This window comes from Schistocerca cancellata, chromosome 2 (assembly GCF_023864275.1).
Source record: "Schistocerca cancellata isolate TAMUIC-IGC-003103 chromosome 2, iqSchCanc2.1, whole genome shotgun sequence".
NCBI lineage: Eukaryota > Metazoa > Arthropoda > Insecta > Orthoptera > Acrididae > Schistocerca > Schistocerca cancellata.
Genome location: NC_064627.1, coordinates 381,706,115 through 381,720,756, shown reverse-complemented (window position 1 = coordinate 381,720,756; position 14,642 = coordinate 381,706,115). Strand labels below are relative to the sequence as shown.

At 45.5% G+C, this 14,642-nt stretch overlaps 1 protein-coding gene across 1 annotated transcript in view; it reads right to left on the bottom strand.

Moving 5' to 3' along the window:
• Positions 1-10,637, bottom strand: part of LOC126161785 (calcium and integrin-binding family member 2) — a 175,403-nt gene extending 164,766 nt beyond the window's left edge. The window contains exon 1 of the mRNA XM_049917859.1: positions 10,576-10,637. Coding sequence (XP_049773816.1) covers positions 10,576-10,626 — 51 coding nt within the window. The 5' untranslated portion in view covers positions 10,627-10,637. The remainder of the gene's footprint in view (positions 1-10,575) is intronic.
• Positions 10,638-14,642: the final 4,005 nt, after the last annotated feature.

Sequence of the window (14,642 nt, the reverse complement as noted above, 5' to 3'; positions counted from 1 at the left end):
AGCAGTGACGTCACGTGGCTGAGTGCCTGTGGAACAGGTGGCCAGCTGGAGGAGTGTGAGGACAAGCAAGCATCGTCTGCTGGTCAGCCGTGACTCAGCCTGACCCGTTGGCGGCAGAGCATGGCGTGGCAGCTGGATGCGTGGCAGCGGGTTCGGACTCAGAAGTCCCTACTGGTCTCGACTGTTTAAACAAATAAAAGTGGGCACATTTGTTTAAATAAAGACCCAACTCTTAGTACGTTGTCTTACTACACACACTGTAAACGTTTAAATAGCATAGGTGAGAGCAGCTTAACTTTAAACTTAGAGCAACTACAATGGCGGAAATTGTTTAAACGTGAATAGTTTTAAAGACTTGAGAAGCCAGTCAAGTAAGCAGCGCCCTTAGCTTCACACACTAAAAAAATGTAACATACCCACACTAGTTTGTTTAAGGTTGTGCACGCTAAAAAGAAATTTTAGGGTCCAGTGTCCATCACGACGGTGTCATCACAGGTAATACTCTGGCTGAAATGGAGAAGTAGGAAAGGAAATCGACAGTGCGCGCTTCAGGGGAATCATTCTGGCATTTGTCTTAAGCCATTCAGGGAAACTATGGAAAACCTGTATCTGGATGGACTGGAGCTCGAGCCCCGCTCTTCCTGAATGCGACGCAATGTCTTATACGCACAGTGCAGCCTCACCGACAGGCCTACCCAGTTTGTTAAGAAACAATGATTGGGATGTACACTCCTGGAAATTGAAATAAGAACACCGTGAATTCATTGTCCCAGGAAGGGGAAACTTTATTGACACATTCCTGGGGTCAGATACATCACATGATCACACTGACAGAACCACAGGCACATAGACACAGGCAACAGAGCATGCACAATGTCGGCACTAGTACAGTGTATATCCACCTTTCGCAGCAATGCAGGCTGCTATTCTCCCATGGAGACGATCGTAGAGATGCTGGATGTAGTCCTGTGGAACGGCTTGCCATGCCATTTCCACCTGGCGCCTCAGTTGGACCAGCGTTCGTGCTGGACGTGCAGACCGCGTGAGACGACGCTTCATCCAGTCCCAAACATGCTCAATGGGGGACAGATCCGGAGATCTTGCTGGCCAGAGTAGTTGACTTACACCTTCTAGAGCACGTTAGGTGGCACGGGATACATGCGGACGTGCATTGTCCTGTTGGAACAGCAAGTTCCCTTGCCGGTCTAGGAATGGTATAACGATGGGTTCGATGACGGTTTGCATGTACCGTGCACTATTCAGTGTCCCCTCGACGATCACCAGTGGTGTACGGCCAGTGTAGGAGATCGCTCCCCACACCATGATGCCGGGTGTTGGCCCTGTGTGCCTCGGTCGTATGCAGTCCTGATTGTGGCGCTCACCTGCACGGCGCCAAACACGCATACGACCATCATTGGCACCAAGGCAGAAGCGACTCTCATCGCTGAAGACGACACGTCTCCATTCGTCCCTCCATTCACGCCTGTCGCGACACCACTGGAGGTGGGCTGCACGATGTTGGGGCGTGAGCGGAAGACGGCCTAACGGTGTGCGGGACCGTAGCCCAGCTTCATGGAGACGGTTGCGAATGGTCCTCGCCGATACCCCAGGAGCAACAGTGTCCCTAATTTGCTGGGAAGTGGCGGTGCGGTCCCCTACGGCACTGCGTAAGATCCTACGGTCTTGGCGTGCATCCGTGCGTCGCTGCGGTCCGGTCCCAGGTCGACGGGCACGTGCACCTTCCGCCGACCACTGGCGACAACATCGATGTACTGTGGAGACCTCACGCCCCACGTGTTGAGCAATTCGGCGGTACGTCCACCCGGCCTCCCGCATGCCCACAATACGCCCTCGCTCAAAGTCCGTCAACTGCACATACGGTTCACGTCCACGCTGTCGCGGCATGCTACCAGTGTTAAAGACTGCGATGGAGCTCCGTATGCCACGGCAAACTGGCTGACACTGACGGCGGCGGTGCACAAATGCTGCGCAGCTAGCGCCATTCGACGGCCAACACCGCGGTTCCTGGTGTGTCCGCTGTGCCGTGCGTGTCATCATTGCTTGTACAGCCCTCTCGCAGTGTCCGGAGCAAGTATGGTGGGTCTGACACACCGGTGTCAATGTGTTCTTTTTTCCATTTCCAGGAGTGTATTACCCCAGACTCCTTAATTCTACAAGTAAGTGCTTGTTGAGTTTAAAGAGACAGCGAGTGCATTCTGTTTGAGTACCTGGAATTCATTTCACGGTCATTTAGTTGTTCAAGTTGCTCCCGACGTGAACAAAGGTTGTCGTGTAAAGGACGCAACTATCGGTAGTGGATGAGGTAATAAATTGTACGCCTTTATGCATCGCTGGTTCTCTGATGCTTTCGAAACTGAACTCTTTTCCAGCAGTGACATTGCCTTGCTGTTATGTTCAACAAAGCCCCAAGCCCCGGCAGTCACACATCTTAATGCGAGGGCCGAGTCGTTTGAGTTTCGCGCAGAGGAATCACCTGCAGCTGAGTCTCACAAAAATTATTTGAACAGTTTGATAATGTCCGGAATTATTAGTTTGGAAGTATTCTACTTCGTTGTTAGGGCAACAATGAGCAATGATTAGGTTTATTTGTAGAGGGCTCACGTAACTGTGCACGAAATCAGTGAACAAGATAGTATCGTCGCAGGGAGGAAAGTTACTTCTTGCCAACGTCATTTGGACTTGGATATCAAGAAGCGGCACTGCTGCAAGGGCATAGAGAACCACAACCTTGTGACCTACCTTGTTTTTTAAACGGCACTCATAACAAAGCGATATTCCTTCTCTGAGGTCGCTCAGGGGAAGCTTTGTTTGTCAGCCAAAATCAGGATTGAGGAAGTTGTTGCAATGGTAAAACGCTAACCCCATATTTTGTAGACACTACGGCTCAAATTTGTTTGCGTCCACTGTTTTAAAGCCCTCGAACTTTCACTTTTTCTAATCATGCAAATTCCGAGATGATTCCTTCAACAAAGATAGATTAGATTTTGCTCACCGTCCTTCTCCTTCTTCGCGCCTATGCCTACAGAATGTTTTGTTTCAAGCAGGCTAGACACAATGAGCATGCCTAAGGCCATAACCCAAGTGTCAGAACTAGTGTGTCAGTTGTCAAAATACCCTCGAGAATAACTGAATTACCAACCCAGCCGGAAACACGGAAAAATCTCTGGAAGAGCATAGAAAGAAGTTCACGTTTCTTTAAAAGCGCTAATAAATTAATGATATTTCTGCTGTGTGACCTGACGGCTTCATAATACAGCACATCCTTTATAGAGCATCAGTAGTACGTACTGAATGCCCAACGACCATGTAATTACAGAAATGAACTTCTTATGTGCGTTACACGTAAAATGAAACAAAAGCAAAGAAAAGACAATGCGTTGTCCAAGTTGGCAAACTTCGTTTTACAAGGTGGAAAATCTATATGGAACTGCATAATTTTAGCACTGCGGCGGAACGAGTTTTGAGGATGATGGCGTCAAAGCTGCAAAGCTGCCTCTGATTACGTTTAGTATTCGAATATGTTATGCAACCCGTTAGCCACCAGTATATAACGGACAAACGGACTGTATCTGCGTACCGATTACGCCATACTCTTCCGAGGCGTGTTTCTGAACGCGAAACACATCAAACATCGTTTCCAACGCGACTGGTGAATGCTCACAACTAGAAACGAGCTAGTACATCACACAAAATCTGCTGCTCAACATGATTCGCGGTCACAGCACTCTCCGGCGGCATTTGTTGACTATATCTGACGCATAAACCACACAGTCTGTTTACGAAACTGAACATGCGTTAAATAGTTACACGTAGTCCAGTTAGCGATAGCCAAGTATGAAGAGAGGAAATCTCGAAGAAGAATCTGCATACGTAAATGGATTGGATAGCGAATTGCTGCTAAAGGAACGGTACGTATGTTACTTTAACAATATACAAACACTAGTTCTCTTCCACTGCTTCTATTGTAAAGAACATTTGGTCCCTTCTCCATATGCTAATCGAGTTGTGCTATTTGTAGTATACACAGAATTCAACTGGGTGGGATGAGCGAGTGACGTAGACAGCAAACTTACAATTCGCAGTCCATGTTTCCTGGCATGTTCACAGATTCAAAGAAAGTCTGATAACATTGTGTACTACAAAACATATTTATTAAAGCCCTAGAATCTTTCACAAAACATGAAGGTGAGAACAAAAAATTGTTTACAGAAAGGAGGATTTTCCTCACACATCTCACCTCTATCCTCTACATTTCAGTTAACACGATATTTGAGTCAATGTCTTTTATCTTAGGATTTCACTCGGGCTTTAATTATAGATATGTAATTGCCTGATATTTAATCACAATAAATCGTACCAAAAACAGTGCGCTTTCGATAAGTTTTGGATGCGCCGGTGCCTTGAAACGGCATACTTTCGAAACACGTACGTCATATATACGAGAAGCATCATACACGAAAAGCCTTTAACAGCTGGCACGTCGTCCCTCATCGCTTTATTATAAAAAATCGTGCCAAAAACTATGCGTTTTGATAAAAGCCACCAAATACGAGCTCCAATTGAAAATGAGATAATCCAGTGTGATGTCTCGTAAGTCGCGTTCCTCCGCAAGAAGCATAATTCGGTAGCGCGTTATTCTGCCTGTCAGGCTTTGGAATGCTTCACCTCGTGATGTCAAAAATTCGACCAGCTCCAGGTTCACGTTATTTTTCACGTCCCCTGTGAGGAACGCTACAGAACGTTGAGCAGCACGGTAAACCGATAATTTTTCAAGATATAAAATCCATGTCCGACAACTCGTTGTTTTGAAACATGTGGGGAGTCGAAGTCCATGCATCCACTTTACGTCGATTAGCTAATAAGCTGCATAACTAATTAGAATACCAAACACAATCCGAAGACACAGTGATGTCACCATTCTCAAACTTCGATACTCGACAGGACAAAAACTGAAAAATGGGGTCCGTCTCGAAAAATGACCAGCGTGCCGTCCTGCACACCATACCACGCACCTGTTTTTCGACACACTCTGCAGAGCGGTGTAGCTCAGTTTTGTCGCTAACTTTCACATATAGTGAGTCGTTAAAGATTTTTTTGCTACGAATTGATTCTACCTTCTCCCTAGAAAATTAATAAACTACTGCCCATTAAAATTGCTGCACCAAGAAGAAATGCAGATGATAAACGGTTACTCATTGGACACATATATTATACTAGAACTGACATGTGATTACTTCTTCACGCAGTTTGGGTGCATAGATCCTGAGAAATCAGTACCCAGAACAATCACCTCTGGCCTTAATAACGGCCTTGATACGGCTGGGCATTGAGTCAAACTGAGCTTGGATGGCGTGTACAGGTGCAGCTGCCCATGCAGCTTCAACACGATACCACAGTTCATCAAGAATAGTAACTGGCGTATTGTGACGAGCCAATTGTTCGGCCACCATTGACCAGACGTTTTCAATCGGTGAGAGATCTGGAGAATGTGCTGGCCAGGGCAGCAGTCGAACATTTTATGTATCCAGAAAGGCCCGTACAGGACCTGCAAAATGCAGTTGTCCATTATCCTGCTGAAATGTAGGGTTTCGCAGGGATCGAATGAAGGGTAGAGCCACGGGTCGTAACACAGCTGAAATGTAGCGTCCACTGTTCAAAGTGCCGTCAATGCGAACAAGAGGTGACCGAGACGTGTAACCAGTGGCACCCCATACCATCATGCAGGGTGATACCCCAGTATGGCGATGACGAATACACGCTTCCAATGTGCGTTCACCGCGATGTCACCAAACACGGATGGGACCATCATGATGCTGTAAACAGAACCTGGATTCATCCGAAAAAATGACGTTCTGCCATTCGTGCACCCAGGTTCGTCGTTTAATACACCATCACAGGCAATCGTTTCTGTGATGCAGCGTCAAGGGTAACAGCAGCCATGATCTCCGAGCTGATAGTCCATGTTGCTGCAAACGTCGTCGAACTGTTCTTGCAGATGGTTGTTGTCTTGCAAACGTCATCTTCTGTTGACTCAGTGATCGAGACGTGGCTGCACGATCCGTTACAGCCATGCGGATAAGATGCCTGTCATCTCGACCGATAGTGATACGAGGCCGTTGGGATCCAGCACGGCGTTCCTTATTAACCCCCCCCCCCCCCCTCCCCCGAACCCACCGATTCCATATTCTGCTAACAGTCATTGGGTCTCGTCCAACGCGAGCAGCAATGTCGCGATACGATAAACCGCAATCGCGATGGGCTACAATCCGACCTTTATCAAAGTCGGAAACATGATGGTACGCATTTCTCCTCCTTACACGAAGCATCACAGCAACGTTTCGCCAGGCAACGCCGGTCAACTGCTGTTTGTATATGAGAAATCGGTTGGAAACTTTCCTCATGTCAGTACGTTTTAGGTGTCATCACCGGCGCCAACCTTGTGTGAATGCTCTGAAAAGATAATCATTTGCATATCACAGCATCTTCTTCCTGACGGTTAAATTTCGCGTCTGTAGCACGTCATCTTCGTGGTGTTCAAAATGGTTAAAATGGCTCTGAGCACTATGGGACGTAACTTCTGAGGTCATCAGTCCTCTAGAACTTAGAACTACTTAAACCTAACTAACCTAAGGACGTCACACACATCCATGCCCGAGGCAGGATACGAACCTGCGACCGTAGCGGTCGCGCGGTTCCAGACTGTAGCGCCTAGAACCGCTCGGCCACCCCGGCCGGCCTTCGTGGTGTAGCAATTTTAATGGCCAGTAGTGTATAAAAGTACATTACGACTGGGTTAAGGTGTCCAGTGGAATACCAAACGCCAAAGAAAATACCTATGAGCAACGTAACTGTGATTTTCGTAGTAAACGGCGGATTACATGAATATTTGGGCAATACAGTTCGATTGTTTCTAGTACATAGGCATAACTTTACTAAGTGCAACCAGAAAAATCCTTTCAAACATTATAAACAGATAGTCCTTGTGGAACAAATACTCCATAAAAGTAAATATGGTACGGGACGAAAGAGAGACAGATCCGTTATTATTTTTAAAATTTTAGCGACACCGAGGGAAAACCTTTAAAAACACTGCGAACTATAAGGTGGTATGTCGATTTAAAAAATGTATTGGACGAGATATCAAAGCTGCGCTGAGGATTGACCTGTATGTTGGTAACTATGGGCAACCTATTGATTTGGAGCGTCATTTTCACGCGGACATGATCGTCTGTATACAGCATGAGAACGGTCTCACAGACTATCTTCTGGTTGACAGTGACGCGAAACAGAGATTAGGATGCGTTAAGAGTCCGGCGCTATCGCTATGTAAATCCCTGCTGTTACGGAAGGAGCGCTCAAGTACTGCTTTGACCAAATTGTCTCAAATATTAAATCTGACAAACGCCTCCTCAATGCAAACCTCATTAACAACTTGTTCTTAAGATCCTTAAGCTGATGATAGCTTCCTGTATGAAACAATGCTAGGTTTGTAACAATGTCTGACATTCTATCTGATAATGAGTGTGTCGGAAACCCAGTCCTCAACCAGCCTACCAGAGGAGTACCCCTGATCGACTCCTGTTTAAATCCAACCGAAAGTCAGCTCAAGTGATATCCTTCCGACTTTCGATATCAGAAAACTGTTCGGAGCAACAACTGTTTAGAAAGTACAATGGCCACCCATATGGCCAACCATATTATTGCCTTTAGTGAATAAACCAAAAAGTGGGAACATGGCGCGATTTACATGTTAAGTGAAACTAGCCGATAAATCCGCTTATTGTACAATATATATCTGATACTCGATGCCTGTACAGAGGTGACATCAATCATCTGGGTAGCTTCCACATGAAATGACTCCGATCTGTTCTTGAAGTGAAATGGTAATATTTTGCACCAAACGTCGGAACCCAGAGATGTAAAATGTACTACTTGGTGTTCATTTTAACGATGGCTAGTAGTAGTGCAGACTCAGTATGAATGGGTGACCATAGGCAACTTAAAAACTCTATTTTATTCGGTATTTTAGAGGGCCAAGCGTAAGGTTGCTGACCACTGACTAAGGTAATGGGCGTCAGCAAGAGGAGTGAAAGGTGGGAGGGGCAAGAGAGCAAGAGGCAACACTATACACCCCCCACCCCTCCCCTTTTCAGGAATCTGGAGTACAGGCATTCTGTCATTGAAGAATTCTCATGAACTTCTAGAAATGATTGCCTATGATACCCTAAATCACAGGTTTTGGAAATTCTAGCATTAACAATTGCCGCTTAACATACGTTTGTTTGTTGTCGCACTGTTCACGGGTTATTATGAGGTTTCTTTTGGCGCTGCTGCGTTTTTGCGTTGGCTTTACTCAAAGCAGAATAGTGCTGAACAGAACCCCAAATATTTTTCTGTCGATTCCCCATCCGCTGTTGTAGGATACAGGTCCGGCGCGTGAAGGCGATTCAGTTTCACATTGCATATCGTTGAACCGAATAACGTGGATGTGTTATACAGTAGATGTCCTTGTTTCAATTACAGAAAAGTTTTTGCGCAATATTTCAAGTCGTCTGAAAGTTAAGGCATGTTTTCTGAAACATTACTACAAACGTTTTAATCTAATCCATAGTCTGTAGTATACGCTAATATGTCGATTTTGTACGAAAGCCTTAACATTTTTAGGTTTTCAGAAAAATTACAATTTTTTGGATGTTTTCCGCGTTTGTAAAGAATATGATCAGCTGTTTTTTTGTTACATGTAGCCATCCATATGGGCTGGTTAGGACCAGCACGTCGCATCGTGCCTTCTGCTCAATATCATCGTTAATCGTTTATATAGGCCTGAAACAATAATTTCGACAAAAGAAACTATATTTTAATACGTAGTATGTCATTTGAGTATAACAATGGTACAGTATATGCGCCCCCTAAGAAAGACTCGTCGATCGAAATCGAATCCCGGTAATTGGTATAGACTCGTTCCCAATTTCAGAAAGCAGATACCACTGTCTTTAATGTCTCTAAAATGTCAATAAATGATTCTAAAATCAATTGCAGATATCATTTTAGCGACTGTTAACGTATCACTTCTGATGTCCTGTTAGTTCACGTTAGCAGCGGTCAGAAAGCGATTGATACCGCTTGAAAACATTAGATTTCAGCCGGCCGAGGTGGCCGAGCGGTTCTAGGCGCTATAGTCTGGACCCGCGCGACCGCTACGGTCGCATGTTCGAATCCTGCCTCGGGCATGGACGTTTGTGATGTCCTTAGGTTAGTTAGGTTTAAGTAGTTCTAAGTTCTAGGGGACTGATGACCTCAGGAGTTAAGTCCCATAGTGCTCAGAGCCATTTGAACCATTAGATTTCAATTGATTCAAGTAAGGCCACCAGCAACCTCGCCGAGTTTTCTCGGCGTGTGCATATAATACCTGCACAGGTAACAATTCACATCTAAGAACAGAATGTAGGATGTAGGGCCTACACAATATTCGATAACTGGGAACTTTACTACCCCAATTAGTGGAGTACACCTAATAGTCAATTGACAACAAAATGTCGATGGCAGTCTGTATGGCACAAAAGGCCATAGTTTTTCCTGCCTTCTTTTGTTACGCGGTATAACAGCGGTATCCCTCAAAGGAAGTAAATCTGCGCTCCATAATCGAGTGCCTTGTTTTACGCTTTCATATAGAGATGATGGTAGTCCTCGCGCCATAAACTGAAACTTCTGTCTTAATAAAGGTGTGATGCATTCCGAACCTCGGGTGTAGCAGTCAATGCTCTGGGATACGATAGGTTTTCTGTGTCTCATAATATAAAATTCTAGTTATTGCGGAATGAAATGTATCAAAACTCGCCAACATATATTCTGATTTCGAAATGAAGCTTTTGCTCATTTTTAGAATTAATGCATTTCCATGGAAACGACCTTCACTGATCTTTACGTTTCAGGTTAAATACTGACCCATTTTGACACAGGGGAATAAAGCCAGTTATGTAAAATATAGAAATCTAAGTGTCATGCCCCTGTTGGGTAAATTCCTGCGGACGCCCATGACTAAGTAACAAGGATGTCGTAAAATAAAATCGAACATCATTCGGCATCTCTATGTACAACTTGAAGCAACATGCTTCATTGAGGCGTGCGTGGCGATACAAAATGAAAAGGCAGAGCTGAAGCGTTTGAAAATTACCCACGGAAAAAGAATGCATTGCAAAAACAGGCTGGAAGCCAGTGTGCATACTGTTAATGACAGCAGCTTGTTGTTCTGTTTGACCTGCAAGACTAACACTGGCTTCTAGTTACACTCCCTCGCGCTCCAGAGGAATATAGGTCACTGCGACGCCATCAGTGGACACGATGAGGCAGTGCTAATCACTACACCTCTAATTATGGTGCTTGCATTACCATTCCAGAAAACGTATTCCACGCGCTCTTTAATGCGTACCACCCCTTCACAGTTCGAAGTGGTTTCAAAAGAAAAATTGTGCTTCGAAGAGTCATTAGCTAGATTTATTGTCTACATTGAGGCGGGAATGTAAGGGAAGTGCACTGAGGAACAGAGCTGAGTACCTGGTAATCTTCGAATTGCTCCTCGGTGAAGGTGACGACCTTGTTACCCATGTCCGGCAGACTGGGGCGCTCAGGACTAAATAAAGCAGAGCCCCTGGCGCGGGATGGGCGTGGTCCCCAGCACCACTCGATAACTGGGCGTCACCGCAAGCCGAGCTCGTGCAGTGCTTCAGTGCTGGTTCAGCAAACAGGACCGCGATTTCATGCAGAAGGGCCAAAGCGTTAGCGAGATTTGCTGTGCTAGCTGGACCAGATTTAGGCATATGCGAGCTAGGCGCGGGCCTAGGATGCTGAGAGGAGAGGGCCGTCGAAATACCCTGACCAATACACACACACACACACACACACATACAGACATACGCGCAAAGAATTGCATGGAATTTGGAAATATAGAAGGCAAGCCAGCAGCTAGCCGCATTCTCGCTAGTGCAGCGTTTGGTTCAAGGAAGATCGGTTTTAACGTCCCGTCGACAGTACGGTTCTTACGGTCAGAGCACAAGCTCGGATTACGAAAGTATGGAGAAGGAAATCGGCGGTGTCCTGTTTCAAAGCAACCATCTCGGCATTTGCCTGGAGCTACGAGGGGCATTTCTTAAATAGTGTACACAAACTTTTTTACTTACACGTTTATTTATTTTTTTTCAATATCGCTTTACAGTCCTTAAACATAGTCTCCCTGCTTCTCTATGACTGAATCCCAACGTCTCGGAAGCTCTACTTTTCCATCCAGGACACCACTTCTCTTCACCTGTCGAAAGGCTCGTGTAACGGTGGTAGAAAGCTCTCCCAGAGAAAGATAACTACGCCCAAGCATTGGTTTTTTCAACTTCGGGAACAAGTCGAAGTCTGGTGAACTCATACCCGGACTATAGGTAGGATGCGAACACTTCCCATCCGTATTCGTGCAGTTATTGGGCTACAATATTGCCGATATGCGGGAGAACATTGTCAATCTGATTGAGTGACCCAGCCTGGGCAATTGAGGTCGTGTTTTGTGCGTTTATCTGCGAAGTTTTGCATCAAATTACGATAATACACTTCTGTGACACTTGTTACACATGGGACTCTATCTGTTATGATGATTCCTTGGTGATCATAATCAAAAATCATCGTTTGCTTGATGTTTGATAGAGCGCGTCGAAATTTTTTTGAACGTGGAGAATCTGAAACTCTGAGTCATTGGACTGTGATTTCAACTCCGGTTCAAAGTCTCTAATCCACGTTTCATCAATAGCGACAATTCGAAGCAAGATTCCTTGACCCTCATGATCGAATCGTCGTTTGAGCAAGGTTGCAATGTAAAGGCGTTTCTGCTTCTCTTCGGCAATCAAACAGCGTCCGACTCATCTTTCAGAAATTTTTCTCTTCTTCAAATCATTTGACAGAATACCGAATACTGATGCTGTGTGAATGCCCGTGGCTTCAGAGACTTCCTCGCAAGTCGCACTGCAATCTTCTTCAAGAGTATCTGCCACAAGTCTCATACTTCGTTCATGTGTTGACGTTCAGGAATTCCGTTTCTCGGATTTTCAAATGGTTCAAATGGCTCTGGGCACTATGAGACTTAACTTCTGAGGTCATCAGTCGCCTAGAACTTAGAACTAAGTAAACCTAACTAACCTAAGGACATCACACACATCCATGTCCGAGGCAGGATTCGAACCTACGACCGTAGCGGTCGCTCGGTTCCAGACTGTAGCGCCTAGAACCGCACGGCCACTCCGGCCGGCTCGGATTTTCATCTATGCTTATATGACCACGACGAAAACGATTAACCCAACATGAAACTGTACTACGGTCCACTGTAAACTTACCACAAATTTCACTTAACGCACTATGGATTTCTGTTGGGTTTATACCGCGTAAAGTTTCGATCTTGATGAACGACTTCTGGTCTTCAACAGTCACAGTACCCAAGACCTCTGCAGAGTTAATTTCTGCCTGTCGCCAATTTTATGTTACGAGTACACAGTGAAAAAACAAAAACACGCTCTTCTTCCTCAAGCTACCAACTACATCTGATGCAATTTTCATTGTTGTTGCATCAAGCAATCCACAATAATACCAACCTGTACATTATTTATGAAATGTCCCTCGCATTCAGGGAAACCACGGAAAACCTTTATGTGGGTGGCCGGATGGATTTGAACCTCCGTCCTCTGGAATGCGGGTCCAATGTGCCAAACACATGTTGCGGCTCGCAACTGCAGTGTAGTTGTTTCGCATCGGTCTGTGTACAAGTTGACCTACTTTGGCTATCAGTTCTGATCACTGCACTGATCTGCACTGTATTGCACTGATCACTGCACTGATCTACTTTTTAAAGAAGGGCAATAGCTAGAGCGACGTGAAGACGCTGAGTGATACACAAAATGGGAAAATTGACAGACTCCATTGTATGTGTCTTTCGAGTAATTCCATTATCGATAACATTTTTTGTAATAGGCGGCAACGAAAAAATGAATCAAAACTAGAAACGTCGAGAACCTACGATTGGGGGGTGGGGGGGGGGGGATGCCGAAAAGTTTCTGGCCTAGGGTGCCACTGACTGTAAATCCGGTCCTGTGTGTTAATTAGTTGTGTGTTTCGTCTACAAATATGATTCATCATAAAAGTCACATGCTGACATTTTTCTCGTTAGTTCAACTCGTAAATTCTGAATGCTTGTTACAATCCAAACCCTGAGTAAGCTGCGACACATCATCCTTCAGCATTAGCATCTTTTATGTTCTTTACCTTTTGCTTTTGCTTGTAGCAGCAATAAATGAAAATTCCAAATGGAATGATTGCATATTGGACAAGAAATTCGTGTACGTGCGGAGTTCTTGCTCATGTCTTTGTCACCGTCTTGTTCGTATCTGCTCCACTATGAAGGAGAGCCAGCTATCTGTATCGCCGCTCTTCATCCCAGCTCCTCCTGTATTTCCTCTCTCTCTCTCTCTCTCTCTCTCTCTCTCTCTCTCTACTCCGTTCACATTTCTTCCGTTAATTTATTATACCTTATCATCAACTGCATCCCACTACCAGCTTCCACACCCCACTGCACTATCTCAATTCACATTCTTCTCTAAGCTTAGGCTTCTTTAGTGTTCTTGCTTTATTTCTTTGCCATGTTTGCAGCTTTCTTATCATTAAACTGGGCAAAAATCTGTAACTGTCAAATAAGCTCAACAGACAGAATTTTAGTCACCCACTGAAAAGAACACATTGGTTGCTTTGGAGCCCTGTAGATGGTATAGAACTGGAACAAAACCGTCACGTGACCCTTCACCGCTGATGTAGCTTATGGCAGTGAAATGTGTGCACGTGCACGTGCGCCAGTAAATTGTGTCGTATCGGATCAATCGTGGTACACAGGGCAGATCATAGGGCAGACAATTCGTACCATTGAGGACCGATGCTGAGAACATCAACGGCACACTAGACTGCAACAGCCCAGTAAGTCGGCAATCGCTGAGCATTGCCTGTCGGAACTCCACAGCATGGATTATGACCAAACCAAAGTCCTGACACAGACTTCCAAATACTGTCACTGTCATTGCGTCATCGAAGAAGCCATAGAGATCAGAGTAAGGGAGCCACAACTAAATTGTGACAGCGGTTACATCCTTAGCAAGGCATGGGAACCCGCGATCACCCAGATTAAGAAGAAAAAGGATATTTCACAGAGCGTACCGACTTCGGGGAAGGAGGGAAGAATAACGAGAGCGGTGCCGGCAGACCCTCCTGAACGAGAAGACCTAGGACGCAGCGCCCAGGCGGCGGGAGAACGGACGCTGCACCTGGACCGAGCGCGAGGCTCGGACCGCACCGACTCAAAGGAAGCGCCTGAGGGAGGAACGGGAGGGGAATTGTCCTATATATACATGGCGCCAGCCCACCGCCGGTCAGTACATCAGCGCACTTGATGATAGCAACGTGGTCAATTGCCGAAATATTGTGTCCTATGCACGCCCATACCAGGCTGTTCACCCGAGATTTATTTCGTCATTACGGCTGTAGTTTCCCCTTGCTTTCAGCCGTTCGCAGTACCAGCACAGCAAGACCGTTTTGGTTAGTGTTACAAG